Source organism: Sciurus carolinensis, chromosome 12, assembly GCF_902686445.1.
Source record: "Sciurus carolinensis chromosome 12, mSciCar1.2, whole genome shotgun sequence".
In the NCBI taxonomy this organism is placed as follows: domain Eukaryota; kingdom Metazoa; phylum Chordata; class Mammalia; order Rodentia; family Sciuridae; genus Sciurus; species Sciurus carolinensis.
The window spans coordinates 19,154,312-19,168,641 of NC_062224.1; the positions used below are offsets into that span (position 1 = coordinate 19,154,312).

General features: G+C 42.8%; 1 protein-coding gene across 1 annotated transcript in view; it reads right to left on the reverse strand.

The window, feature by feature from the left end:
* Positions 1 to 13,290, reverse strand: part of Ccdc3 (coiled-coil domain containing 3) — a 107,870-nt gene extending 94,580 nt beyond the window's left edge. Inside the window, exons 1-2 of the mRNA XM_047521408.1 lie at positions 12,621 to 13,290; positions 10,150 to 10,324 (exon numbers count right to left, since the gene is read on the reverse strand). Of these exons, the coding sequence (XP_047377364.1) occupies positions 10,150 to 10,324; positions 12,621 to 12,994 (549 nt within the window). The 5' untranslated portion in view covers positions 12,995 to 13,290. The remainder of the gene's footprint in view (positions 1 to 10,149; positions 10,325 to 12,620) is intronic.
* Positions 13,291 to 14,330: the final 1,040 nt, after the last annotated feature.

Below are 14,330 nucleotides of genomic sequence, written 5' to 3' on the forward strand. Positions count from 1 at the left end.
ATGTGCACATAAAGCCCTTCTGTGCACAGCTGTGTTAAGGACAGGACCCATCAGTGAAGTACTCAGCCAAACTAGAGGCTTTCACCAGCAAACATTATTTCTACTTAAAAGGATGAATGGCAAACTATATTTATTCAAGTTTGAGTATCTGATAGATAATTCCTTGAAAAATAAATATAATAACCATGTCACTTCAAAGAAAACAATTATTTTCTCCCAATGATAAAATTTGAGTTGTCAAGCAAAAATTGGAATTTTAGGAAAGTTGTTGCTGAGTTTGACAGTTTCCAATATTTAAAGACTTTCCTGATGAGATCAATGGTGATGTTAATGAAGTTTTCTTTTTATATTGCACAAGTCAGTGTCTGAATATCTGAATTATGCATTGAACTAATGTTTTCTGAATGGTCCATGCATCATGTTATAAAATCATATGTAAAAAATTCATTAAAAGGCACAAGATGGATGATTTTCATGCAGGAATATGAAAAGTTTCATTGAAAAGTCTTGGATTCTACATTGCAACTCACTTTTAAGAAATTACCCTATTGAGTTGGGGTACAGTATCCAAGAAGAATAAAGAAAAGGGGACACTTAGCTGGTGCTCAAGTATTCCCGGAAGGATTAACCCCTTTGCTCCTGATCAAAAGGTCTGTTGTGCCTGACGACCTGGGCACACCTGCAGACATATCTTTAAATCAGACTGTTCCAGGGTTCTTTAGGGAACATCCACAGAACTGAGTTTTAACTTTCTTGGTCTACTTCCGGTTCAAACCTCACTTTTGAAGCTACAGATCCTATTTCCCATTCCTAATTGCTTTAAATCAGAAAATACTGTTCTTTCCTGCCCTGTTGACATGCTAACCAAGCTTGACCAGATGTTCTTAATGGGCCCAGTCAGAAGCATGAATTTCTGGTGCCAGTCAAGATGAAGTAAGCTGACCATAGCCCATGACTCCCTCTAATTACAACTAAAAATCTCTGCATATAATACAAAAAGCAAAACTCTAGGAACAAAACTAATACAAAAGCTAAACTTTAGGAAAAAATTAATTAGAGGCGATGGGTACCTGACCCAAAGGAGGGTGAATCATGGAACTATTCAGTAACATCTCCAGGAGAAAGCTCTTATTTCTATCCAGGATACACAGTAAAGGGGCCCTGTGTACCAGAGAGTATGGAGGAAGTCCTTGGGTTTTGTCTCTTATTTCATCTCTTTTCTCACTCAGCCTAGCCCTAAGGCCAACACAGTCTCCATCTGCACTGCCACCATGGCACAGGCAAGAACAAATAATCTGAATCATCCTAAATCTATTAAAGAAATGGGATTAGGGGCTGGAGATGTAGGTCAATTACAGAGTACCTGCCTAGCAGGTATAAGGTCCTGGGTTTGATTCCTGGTACAGTATGAAAAAGAACATAAAGAAAAAAAAATAAAATTAGTAATTTAAAATCTTCCAATAAAAGAAAACTTCAAGCCCAGATAATTCACTGGTGAATTCTACCAAAATATTATGGATTGAATTTGTTCCCATAAAATTCATACGTGGGCTGGGGAGATAGCTCAGCTGGTAGAGTGCTTACCTCGCAAGCACAAGGCCCTGAGTTCGATCCCCAGTACCGCCAAAAAAAAAAAAAAAAAAAAAAAAAAAAATTCATACGTTGACTCTCTAACCCCTGATACCTCAGAATGTGACTATTCTTTGAAGTATTTATGTTAAAATGACCTTTAGGGTGGCCCTAATCAATCCTTGTATGTCCTTAATCCAATCTGACTGGTGCCCTTCCAGGGCACGAACAGAGACACACCAGTTGCACATGCTCAAGGACAATCCTGTAAAGGAGATTGGTCATCGGCAAGCCAAAGAGAGAGTCCTCAAAGAAACCTGACCCTGCCGGCACCTTGATCTTGGACTTCCAGTCTCAGAACTATGGGAAATAAGTTTCTCTTCACCTCCATTCTGTAGTGCTTTGCTATGGCAGCCCTAGCAGATGAATACATAAACAGCGAAAAGAAAATGCTACAAAATCTCATCCAGAAAATAGAAGGAACACCTCTCAATTCATTTTGTGAGGCCAGTATTACTTTTCTGAATTACAAGAAAGTTAAACTACAGACCCATATTCCTTATAAGCATGGGGATAAGAAAGTCTTCAACAAAATATTAGCAAATGGAACCCAGCAGTAATATAATGGCAAAAGTCTCCACAAAATCAGAAACGGCAACTTCCTTAATCTCAAGAAAGGTATTTATAAAAATCTATAGTTGACACGTTTAGAATAGGTGGTCCACTCTCCCCACTCCTATGTAACCTCATACTGAGGATCCTGGTCCATGCAACAAGAAAGAAAGAGAAGCACATGATCTGGAAAGGCAAAAGTCAAGCCATGTCCACTGACATGATCATTCACATGGAAAATGCCTATAATCCCAGCCACTCAGGAGGCTGAAGCAGGAGGATTGCCAAGTTCAAGACCAGTTTCAGCAATTTAGTGAGATCCTCTCTCAAAAGATTTTTAAAAAGGACTGGGGATGTGGTGATAAAGCACAACTGGGTTCAATTACCAGTTTAAAAAAAAAAAAAAAGAAAAGAAAATGCCATGGAATATACAAAAGTCTTTGGAGCTAATAAGTGGGTTTAGCAAGTTGTGGATTCTGAGATTAATATACAAAAATCAACTGTATTTCTATAGGCTAACAATAAAAATTTAAATGAAAATATACACTAATACCATTGATAATGGCAGCAAAAATGGAATACAGAAATTCAAATCTAAAAATATGTGTAGGAGATATATGCTGAAAATTACAAAATATTGATTAAAGAACTCAAAGGAGGTCTAAACAAATAAGAGATATGAAGTCCATGGATTGAATAATTTGAGGCTGTTAATGTGTCAGTTCCTTCTGAATAAAAACTAGGGCTTATTCTGTACGTATGTGGTGTACCATTGACCTGTAGATTCAATGCAGTAACATTCAAAATACTAGGATTTTTTTCATAGTCATCAACAAGCTATTTCTAAAATTTCTTTGGAAAGGCGAAGAAATTAGACTAAATGGTTTTGAATGACAAAGTTGGAAGATTGTACACTACTTAATCATAAGATTCACTATAAAATTCCAACAACCAAGATGGTTGTGAAATTGATAAAAAGATAAACACACAGCACTCTTCTGCCATGATGTTCTGCCTCACCTAGAGCCCCAAGAAATGGAGCCAACTGTCCATGGACTGAGACCTCTGAAACTGTGAGCCCTTAAATAAACTCTTCCTCCCTAAAATTGGTCTTGTCAGGTCTTTTAGTCACAGCAGAGAAAAAGCTAAGACACCTAGCACCACACACAAAAAATTGTATATAGATACATGCAACAACATAAAAAGTCAACCTATACCTCACAACTTGTGCAAACTTTGACTCACTATATATACACATAATATAAAAATATAAATTTTTAAGAAAAAATAAAATCTTTGTAGGGTTTGAGTAAGAGTCCATCCAGAAAAGAAAAATAATGAATACATTATACTTCACAAAAATTCCAAACTCCCTGGTGTGAACAGGAGAATGAAAAGACAGGCCACAGACTGGTAGAAAATATATGAAGAGCACATTCCCGACATACGACTTCCATTTAGGATCAAGAAAACCAAAATCCCAACTTAACAATGGGTAAAAGATTTGAGTAGACACTTCACCAAAGAACATACAGAGATGGCAAATAAAAAGACGCTCGATACCATTAGTCAACTGCATATTAAAACTACCATGAAAGACCATTATATACCTATTAGGATTTTTTAAATAACTGAAGATACCAATTACTGATGAGGATGCAGAGCAACTGGAACTCCCACACATTGCTGATGTAAATGCCAGATGATGGTCACTCTGGAAAACAGGTTGGCAGCTTCTTATAATGTTAAACATACACTTACCATCCAGCAATCCCATCCCTAGGCATTTACCCAAGAGAAACAAAAGGTTATGTTCATAGGAAAAGCCTGTATGTGCATGTTTATAGCGGCTGTAGTAACCGAACACTAGAAACAACCTAAATGTCTTCCAACTGGTGAATGGATAACTGAAACCAAGGTTCATGCACACGAATACTTCTCAGCAATAAAAGGAGTGAACTATCCACATATACAAGATGGATGAAGTTCAAGTGCATTATGCTCAGTAGAGAAGCTCAACTAAAAAATGCAGCCCACTTAGGATTTTAATCATATCACACAAAACTGTAGCGATGAAGAAGTCAGCAGTTGCCAGGAGCTTGGCTAAGAAGGGTTGGTTGGGTTGATTTCCAAAGGCAGTACAAAGGTTTCTTCAGGTGATGGAGGTTTTCTGTCTCTTGGGTGCATCTGTGACCCAACTCCTCTAGTCCACCCAACCTGCCTACAGTTACCTCCTGGTCAGTCCATTCAGGCTAGGATGGGCTGATTAGGTTACAGTCCTCATAATCTACTCATTTTACCTCTGAATGTTCCTGCATTAACACAGGAGCCTTTGGGGCAACACACACATCCAAACCAGAACATATGCCATTCGTGTAACAAATGTGTAAGACATAAATGCACCAAAGGTACAATAGTAAATGAACACATATTCCTGCCCTTGGTTAGTTTTGCCTGCTTGGATAGGGAGTATCTGAGGAGAGAAATGAGAACCAAGATGGTTCAAATCCCCTCCCTCAACCCTTATATACACCCCTCCCCAACAGCCTGATCTGTATTTGACCATCCACAGCCAAACTGCCTGAAAGGAAGGGACATTCTCACGGTGCTCCACAGCCTTTGGTCCCACTCAGTCCTCACACCACCGCAATCTAGATTCTTCTTCCTCTGTAGGAAGTGTCCTCCCTCTAGGTTGCCAAAGTTGAATGGTTACTTCTCGGCCCTCCTCTTACAGACTGCTCAATAGCTTTGGGTTCTGTTGATCACTCATTCTTCTTATCCTCCTTCAAACACTGATCCCTAACGCTCCTGGTTTTCCTTCAATCTCTCTCACTGCTCCTTCTTGACCAATGTTACCAACCCACGAGCCTCTACTTTTTTCTCTAAACCCTTTCTCTTGGAAATCTCAGTCTTATCCAGTTTTAATTGGCATCTGATTGGTGGTGAGTCCCCAAATTGTATACTCTACTCAGAGATCAGCTCAAGTCTCCCGACCTATAGACCCAACAATGGATTCAAGATCACCCATGGATGGCCTAAAGAACCTCAACTCAATATGTCCAAAACTAGACTCAAATTCCCCTACCACACTGTCTTATGCAGGTTTTTAGTTTTGGTGCTGACAGGTGGTCTACACTGCCAGAAATATAGGCATAACCTCTGACCACCTCTCCTTTATTATCAAAGACCAAACCGCCATTAACGCCTATCAACTGTTTCCTAGAATTTTATATTCAAAATGGATACTGAGCAATATGTGCTGAACTTTCTTATGCCATAAGCAGGGCTTAGTCACCCTTGATGTGGTTTCTAGTTCTCCATCTCCTCCAGTTCCTTCATGTGGTCAATCCAGTTACCTGCCTTATTCCCCTGCCTCCTGGTGGCCACTTTCCCTAGGGGACAGCCAGATACAACCTACTTGATTCCCCCTACGCACCTCAAGGGCTTCAGTGAGGAATGTTCCACTCTCAGTCACAGCCACCTCCCCAGAACTTGTGCCTGCTTGCTCCAAACTACTACTAGGTCTTCTCACTGCCCTGCATGGATTTCCTCCATCCCAGTTTCCCTGCTTGTCAGTTTCATCTCTTCAACATGCAAACTTGATTCTTTCAAAAGGTCAAAGATTTCCCTAGTGCTGTTAGGACAAAGACTAGCTCCTCACCAGGTTCTATCAAGCCCTCCGTGGCCAGCCTCCTGACAGTACACCTGTCCTTCCTTCCCACTTTCTCCCTTTGCTCCAGACACAGGCTCTTCTTTGCTTCTTCAAAGGCCCCAGGTACCCTGCCACCCCAGACCCTTTGCACAGATTCCTCTCCTCCTCTGGATTGCTATCCCCTACCCCCACTTTAACTGGGCTGCCTCTTTACCCATCGGATCTTAAGTATCAGTTCATTAGAAAAGGATTTCTTCACCTTCAAGTCCAGACCAGATCCTCTGCTTATTTTCTTTCTTTCCTTGGAGCACTGACCACTTAAAATTATATAGTCATTATCAATCACCAACATTAGAATAATGAGCTCTATGACACCAGGGCCTTTGTAGTTTGTTAAACACTGAAACTCTAGGGTCTTACACAGTAGCTGCCTCTGAGTAGATACTCAAATGTGTGCCAGAGAGTAGACTGAGCAATTCTACAAAACACAGGAACAATGCCACATGTCGGCACTATTCATAATAGTGACATATTGGGACCGATCTGACAACCCATCAGTAGGGGACTTGGTTACATATGTTTCCATATGCATATAATGGAATACTATGCAGACATTTAAGGCAACTTCATATGTATCAATACACAAAAATCTTCAATGTCTATTTGAGTAAAGCAAGGAATAGTGAAGTGAGCCTAGGGTGCAGCCATGTGTGTCAAAGACAACAGTAAATAATGTGTCTGGCTTATATGTTGGACAAGAACATTGACTGTTTACATAAGAAACTAGTAACACTAGCTACTCATTTGGAAGGAGGCAGAGAAACTCTACTGCCTGACATTTATACTTTCAGATTTGAACCCTTGTGACTGTTATCTGTTTCTTTAAAAAGCGCTCCTGCCCAGAAACCATTAAATGCTGCTAAATAAAAGAAACTAGGCACAAAGACTTTATCCATTCCTATCTCCCATATGTATCCCTCTCCTTGTTCTCACAAGGAACCACAGGTTTTAGGACCGCTAAAAGCAGAAAGCTTTTTAAATTTTTTAAATGTCATTTTTAAAGGAACATTTTTAAATGATCTGTGTACAGTAATAAACTGCATATCACTGTTCAGAGTTTAAAAAAAGTGCTTTCAAATGTGTGTCCTGATTAGACAGAGCAATGTTAGATCGTTTATATAATGAGTCCCATTCTGTAGATAAGAAAACTGAAGTTGAGAAACGAAGGGACCTGCCTAAGGTCATTCCACAGAGACAGCGAAGTCAATCTAGATCTTCTGATTAAGAGTTTGCATTCCTTCTAAGGCAGCTCCTCCAACGTGCTTCCCAGCTCCAAAAAAGGAAAAGAGGACATGATGGCAGCATGACCTTCACCAATTTTATTTCGATCTCATGGCATTTTATGAGAGACTATGTAAGTAAGGGTCAGCTAGGTCTTGGTCCTAGGGGACAGCACTGGCAGAGAAAGAAAAATATCCCAACTTCTGTTTTGACTGTTAGACTCAACCAGCAGGAGAAAAGAGGAAGGAAAAATGTCCTTGGCTAGTGTGGAGAGAATCCTGCCAGGAAACACTCCCTTGTGCCAAGGACATCCCCCAAGCCCCATTAACACCATGACACCAAACCCGAGAGCCACTGAGCACTTGGTAACACTATTGACTTCTTGGCAACTTTTGAAAGCAAGATTGTGTTTCTATTAACTGAGGGGTGGGTGGGATATGTGAAGATGGAGAGGCACTGGAAAGGAACTAGAGTGTGGGAAGGATTTGCTCCCGAGGACTGAGTCGTACAGCACCCTGGGTGTGCAACACAAAATCTTCCCTATGTAAGATTTTCCTCCTGTTCCATCTCTTCACCTCCAGATCTACTCTACAGTCCCAGATTCATGTGACACTCCAAGATAAAGATAGAACTATTAACAAAGAGAATAAAATGTGTCCTTTGCGGCGGGAGTCTGGATCCACTGTTGAGGCTGAACAGAAGCTTAGTTAACAATGTCATTAACAATGGGAAGCTCAGAGCTTGCTAGATTCCTGCAGGATTTGCAGTCCCAGATGTGCTGCAAGAAGGGCATGGGTGCAGAGTTCAGGACCATTCGAAACTGCTCTCAGAACACGTGAAGCCTTAGCGTGCTGATTAACAAGTCTCCCAACACCAATTCCCTTTGGAATAAAAAGGAACTGAGCAGCAGTTTTGATCTCTTCTAAGCTTCAGGGAAAAATAGAGATTGTTCCCAAGATTGCATGATGCATTCAGCCTGGGTAGGAAAGACAACTTGATGCTAACCTTCCCAAGGAAAAAGACAGACATTTTATCTTTTTTTTCTTTTTTCTTTTTTTTAAACGAAAGGAGCAAGTAATTATCAGTAATTCTTCATCTAACTCTGCAAGCAACCATTCACAACAGTTAATCACTCCAGACTATGCAAAAATAGCCCCAGGAACATCACAAAATTCTTTAAAGTATTTAATTTTAGCTTCAAGTTAAATTTTAAAATGAGCTAATTGCATTAACTTGTATGTGGTCCCTTTCGATATGGGCAAAAAATAAAAAATGGAAGAAGCCAAAGGTCTGGAAAAGTTCAGGGTGCCTTGATTCAACTGCCCAGCAGCATAGCACTCTGGAACAATTACTTTCCTCCCCTGAGGCTTTGACTCTTCCTCCATGTATGTAGCTCTCCCACACTTAGTTATCGAAGAGGCCAGGGCCAGTAAAGGAAAAGGGAAAGGGAAAGGAATTCTCCCCAACATAACATCCGATCAGCAGAAATAGCTCTGCCTTCACACTGAAGCAATTCTCCATGGTCCCATTGTTCCTCCCCGCTCCCCAAATGATGGAAAAATCTAATTCCAAAGAAATGTTAATGGCTTCATTATGTGACCATAAGGCTAACAAGTTATACTGCGAGAGTTTCGGGGCTAATCAAGTATTTTTAGAATAATATCTGCTCTCTTGACAAATCTATTGTTATCAAGGGTCTAGTTATACAAGCAAAGCTCCCACGCAATGCAGAGTCAAAGGGCCAGGCCTAAAATGATTGCGTTTGGAACATACTAGGTGTGACTCAGGCTTGGAATACTCAGGCTTAGCCTTGGTACATGCAATTCACTATGGAGTGGCCAACAGTCAAGTTTAAAAGAAGGGAAAAACCAAACAGGTGGTTGGAACCATGCTGGGACCAAAATAAAGGATACGCTTTCAGAAAAGTCAGGCAAAGCCTGGAGGAGGTGTTAGAAGAATCTAGATTGCTGTCAATAGGGTAGAATTGACACTTGATAATGTGAAAGAATAAATATCTTCCATCTACACTGTCCATCACGATAGCAGCTTCTGTTCTAGAGTATAAAGAAGACCCCTGGGACCAGGGAGCCTGGGCAGGAGGTAAGGAGGTTTTGCAGAACAAGGCAGCTACCCAGGCCAAACCATCAGACAAGAAAAGTCACTTCCCACATGGATGGAAAGAAGGATGCCACCTCATGTGTGCAAGGTGATTTCTAACCTGTAAAAAAAAGCTCCTTATTCCAGGCAAGGCCCATATCAGAACTTTCTCCAGCAGTCTTCACAATACACTAGAATCACCTTTGATGGGGGATTGGAAGTGATGGGCCAACACCCCATAAGCTAGACTGATCTCACCCACTCTCCACTCAACTCTGCTGTGGGAATTCCTTATTTTGGAAAAATAAGAATACTCAAATTGTCCCCACACTTGTATTTGGCAACTGTAAGATCCTTTTATAATTTTATACCACAAATAATCCTGATCCTTATGTTATACAACCACAATGGTCACCCTATAAGTCTTGGCAAGCATCATTTTTTAAAAAGTCACAGAAGCGTCAGCTATGATTATTGTTTTGTTTCAATTCCTTAAAGACTTTTTATTCCCCAAAGAAAACTCTTTAGACTATCAATAACAACAGTCATCATGACATACAGGTACTGAGCACTTACTCTTTAAGCACAATACCAAGGGATTTACACATTTACACTTTATGTATGTCAATCATATAATGCTATGATGTAAATGCTACCATTGTCTCCCTTTTGCAGAAGGGGAAACTGAGGCATGGTGTGCCATCCTTCCTTCCATCTTGTTTCCACACTTTGTGAAGAGTCCCTTATCAAACAGCAAAGCCTTAGGAATTCAAAGTTCACAGCAGTGTTTTCTACCACGTGGGAAGGAGACAGAAGAGGACTGAGGCTTTGGTCTGAATTTTCGAACAGTACCCTTAACTCCTTTGGTCACAAAATTCATACAAGATGGGGCTGTCCTACTGTTTTGCTCTATGGCCCAGGGTCCAGCCAATTCTTACCCTATTGTCTTCCTGGATCTCCCAGTCACTGGAGAAAGTCGCCAGCTGCTGCCCTTGGGAACAGTTAGAAAACTGGAAAAGGCTGGAAAACATCCTTCTGTTTTCTTGTGTATCTGGAAAGATGGCATCTTGGAAATTGACTCCATGAGGCAAGAGGTTATAATTTTCATCCATCCTAATAGAGAAGAGGAAAAAGTCAGAAATATACACGTGATCGCTGGGGACCCACCAGCTTCCATCAAGAATCATCTAGGGTGCGAGGGTCTTGCCAGGCATGGCTATTGTGAAAGAGCTGCTTCAGTTATTACTTCTAATTGTTTTTCTGACTCTCACTACTTGGGTTTATTCTTAAGGTTTTCAAAAGAATGAGTCTGGCCAAAGAAGTGGGGGGAAGTGTGTGCATATGCCTGGTTGCCTCTTTGTGTGTCCCAGGGGCCTTCCTTCTCCTAGATCTCTTTTCCTGGTGAAAGATAGGCCAGTCCTAATGACACAGGCTCAAGACCTGACACATGTTTCAATTTCTCTAAGCCTCCGATTTATTCAAAGAAGATTACAATAGTGCCTACTTTCTCGGTGATGTGGCAAGAATTGCACTAGAAAATAGAATAAAACTGAGCAGAGTGAGGGTAGCGTGTGTGTGTGTGATTATGTTTATAAACAATGGCTAACTTTACAGAACCTAGTGTAAAACACTTGATGGAAAGATTAAATCATGAAAAAGAAAAGGGAGATGTGAATTACAATCCGAGTAAAAGGGAGCATGATAGACTCCCCAGTGAGTCTGTGCTGCCACTCTGCCTGACCAGTCTGTTCTCATCTAGTGGATCCCAGAATAACAAAGGAGGAAAGATTTGTATGCTGCTGTCAACACGCTTCAGGGCAAGACAGTCCTGTGAAATGAGAATCTGTCAGACTACCATTTGTATGTCTGCCCTAACTTTTTCTAAATATGTAAGAGCAAAAGATGAAAGAGTTGGCTGGCCACCAGAGCCAGTGGACAAAACTGTATTTCACGATTTAAAAAACTGAAAATAATAATGTCTGCTCAAGTACTTGGGCTCACCCCCACCCTTGAAAAATAGAGTCAAATGGTTTTAGAGCTTGGTTCTCAGTATTTTTCCTAAATAAAAACATGAAAAAAAAAAAAAAAAAAAAAAAACCTAAGTTTCTCTGTATCAGAAAGGGCATTCTCTCAGTCCTGGCAGACTTTATTTAGAAACTATACTTTCCTGGCAATTATAAAAACAAAAAACCTAATCTAGCTAAACCACTCAAGCCAACACAAAGCAGGACATGTATTCTAAACTTAGATATTCTGGCTTCAATATGGAAAACACGTGTTGCCATGAGCTTATGAACATCCCTCCGTGGAACTGTTTTCTTTCTGAGAAAGAATGTGAGTTAAAAATGAATCTGCAAACCCAGGCAGAGTCATTCCAACTATCCTTAGTGCCACCTCAGACTAGGAAGTCTGGAACTATCATTGATCAGGACAACTTTGGATTAATTCACCATCTTGAAGTACAGAGTAAATTTCATTTGGATGTTTCTCTCAGATGGTCTATATCACTCATAGTTCAACCACAGTTAACCAGTGGATTTAGGGGTCCATCTGCTGTTCTGCATTTCAAATTTCCGTAGCATTCATAGTAAGTAAAACTTGACTGAACTCTTGGGCAGAGCTTCTATCCTGACCACAGGTCAATTTCATGGACTGTCAAAGACTAAGTTGGTCTAGAATCAGCAAAAACTTATCTGTAGCCTCCACCTCTATACTCTTCAAAACATTGTGATCCAGGGTCTGGAACCCAGCAGGCTCTCCTCAAACCTTTGCTATTTTGAATAACCAGGTAGTTGATGGAAGACAGTGGAACAAGAGGATACAGGAGCTACATTCCTGCACTGAGGTGGGTGGAAGTGAGGAGAATGAATATGGGTTAAGCAACTTCTCTGTCCCAGGTGCCTTGCAGTCATTTGTGTGTTTTAGCATCAACCAGCCTTGCTTCTCACTCTATGCAAGTGAAGTTTCAAAAGTTCTTGGGAAATAACCATATCTCAAGTATCAGTTAGGCAGAAGGGCGGAGCCCAGATCCCAGTGACAGATGGAGTGCAAAGACTGTTTTTCTGCCCATTCCAATCTACTCCCACTTGAAGCCAGTTTAAAAGAAGATGAGTCAAGTGGATTGTTGGAGAGCACTTTGACCCTGTGCCTGAAACACTGCTGTGTATCTTAACACGGAAATCCTCTGCGTTTTAAAAAAGGGCCTTAGCCAGGGGGTGCCAGGATCTTTGCAGAGAAGTCTGACAGAGCAGGAGGGAATAAAGAAGCCTAAGAGGAGCGTCCTAAGGCACGTTCAACTCTGGCTCGGACAAGACCCCTGGGAGTTCCCCACCTGGCTGCAGGAAACCCTAGCCCGTAAGGTCGGGCCAATAGGCAGAGCAGGCGGTGGCGACGGCGGTGCCGGGCTCACCTGAGGAAGAAGAAATAGGAGTAGTCCTGGACCACGGTGTGGGAGTGGCAGGAGAAGTAGCCCAGGCCCGTGAGGTTGAGCCTGGAGCCGGCGGGCACCTCCAGCATGCTGCCCCACGCCTGGTCGCACAGCATCTCGACCTCGGCCGAGTAGAAGAGCCCCCCCTGGCCGGCGTGGTACTGCCAGGGCAGGTAGTTGTACAGGCCGGGCTCCTCGGGGTGCAGCGCCAGCACCTTGGCGTACACGATGGTCTCCGCCAGCTCCGCGCGGCAGCCCTCGCTCAGGGGCCTCCAGTCCGAGGGCAGCTGGCAGGCGCGGGCGGGCGCGAGGCGGCCGGCCAGCCAGAGAGCGGCGAGCAGCAGCGGGCGCAGCATGCCGGCGGGCGGGCGGGCGGACGGGCGCGCTAGTCGGGGCGCATGGCCCGACCCTCCGGGCGCAGGGGCGGCGGGGAGCCGCGGCGCGGCCCCGGCGGGGCGGCCTGGCTCGCGGCTGCTCGGGGGAGCTCGGGCGCCGCTCTCCCTGCCGCCGGGCTCGCCCTGCCCCGCCAGCGCCCGCCACGCTTTAAAAGGGTCGCGGGGCCGGGCGGGACGCGCGCCCGCCTCCTGCCCTGCCCCCTGCGGCGGAGGCGGGGGAGGGGGCGGCGGCGCGGCGGGAGGGGCTGGCGGGGACCCGGGCGCTCGGGTGGCCCCGGGACGGGTCGGGACCCCGCAGCCCTCCTCTAGCGCCCCGCCATGGGCCGGGTCAGGGCTGGCCAGGTGTCACGAGTTCCAGACGTGGCACTTCAAATAATTGCTCTTTATTAACATGCTTACTCTGCATCAGTACGGTTTTTATACAGTTCATTAGAGTCAAAATGCGTAGAAATCGAATCTGATTTTATCATCCGAGTTTTTAGTGTGGGCTAATAAACTTCTTAAAAGATTCATTCTCGTTCTGCCTCTGAGTCTGATTAGTTTTAATGATGATCTTCAGAAAGCCTTGATAAGAGATTCTGAAAACCCTACACCTGAGAAATAAATTCTAGAGTAAATTCGAAACAGCATTTTGCGAGTCAATGAGTGATTTGGAGGAGACCCAAACTCAACAACATGCTCCCTAAACTGTCTTTATTATACCTAATGTAGTAAGAGGAAACAATAGTGCTTATTGATAGAAACATGAATATTAAACCTTGTATTCTATCATCATGCATATCACATATATATGTATATTCACATCATCATACATCCATCATACCTATTATATGTTTACATTAGATTCATAAGCAAATTTGTTTTAAAGTGGAGGACTCTGTTCTGCAAGCAACGTATTAATTTAGATTTCTGTGTGTTCCAGCTTTGAACCCCAGTCACATTCTTCTGTGACTTGGAGGAAAGAGAGTTCCTGGGAAGATCTGCAAGAAGGAGAGAGAGGATACAGAAATGGGAGCAAAAATTCCAAGGCTGTTCTCACCTCCCCAGGACCCCAATCTTCTTCCTGGGAGTCTTATACCTGCAGTTAGGATGATTCCACTTGTGAATAGTTGTTGTGGACACAGGTTTTGAAAAGCAAGCCTTGGGGTGAAAATGCTCTAGAGTAGGAGGGGCTGCAGGGACTCAGAAAGAAAAGGGAACAGAAGGAACCAGGAGAAAGCTTTGGGTATCCTCAGTCAAGGAAAGGGTCAAGACTCTAGACACCACTATTAAGGGACTCCAGGGGCACCCTAGTCAC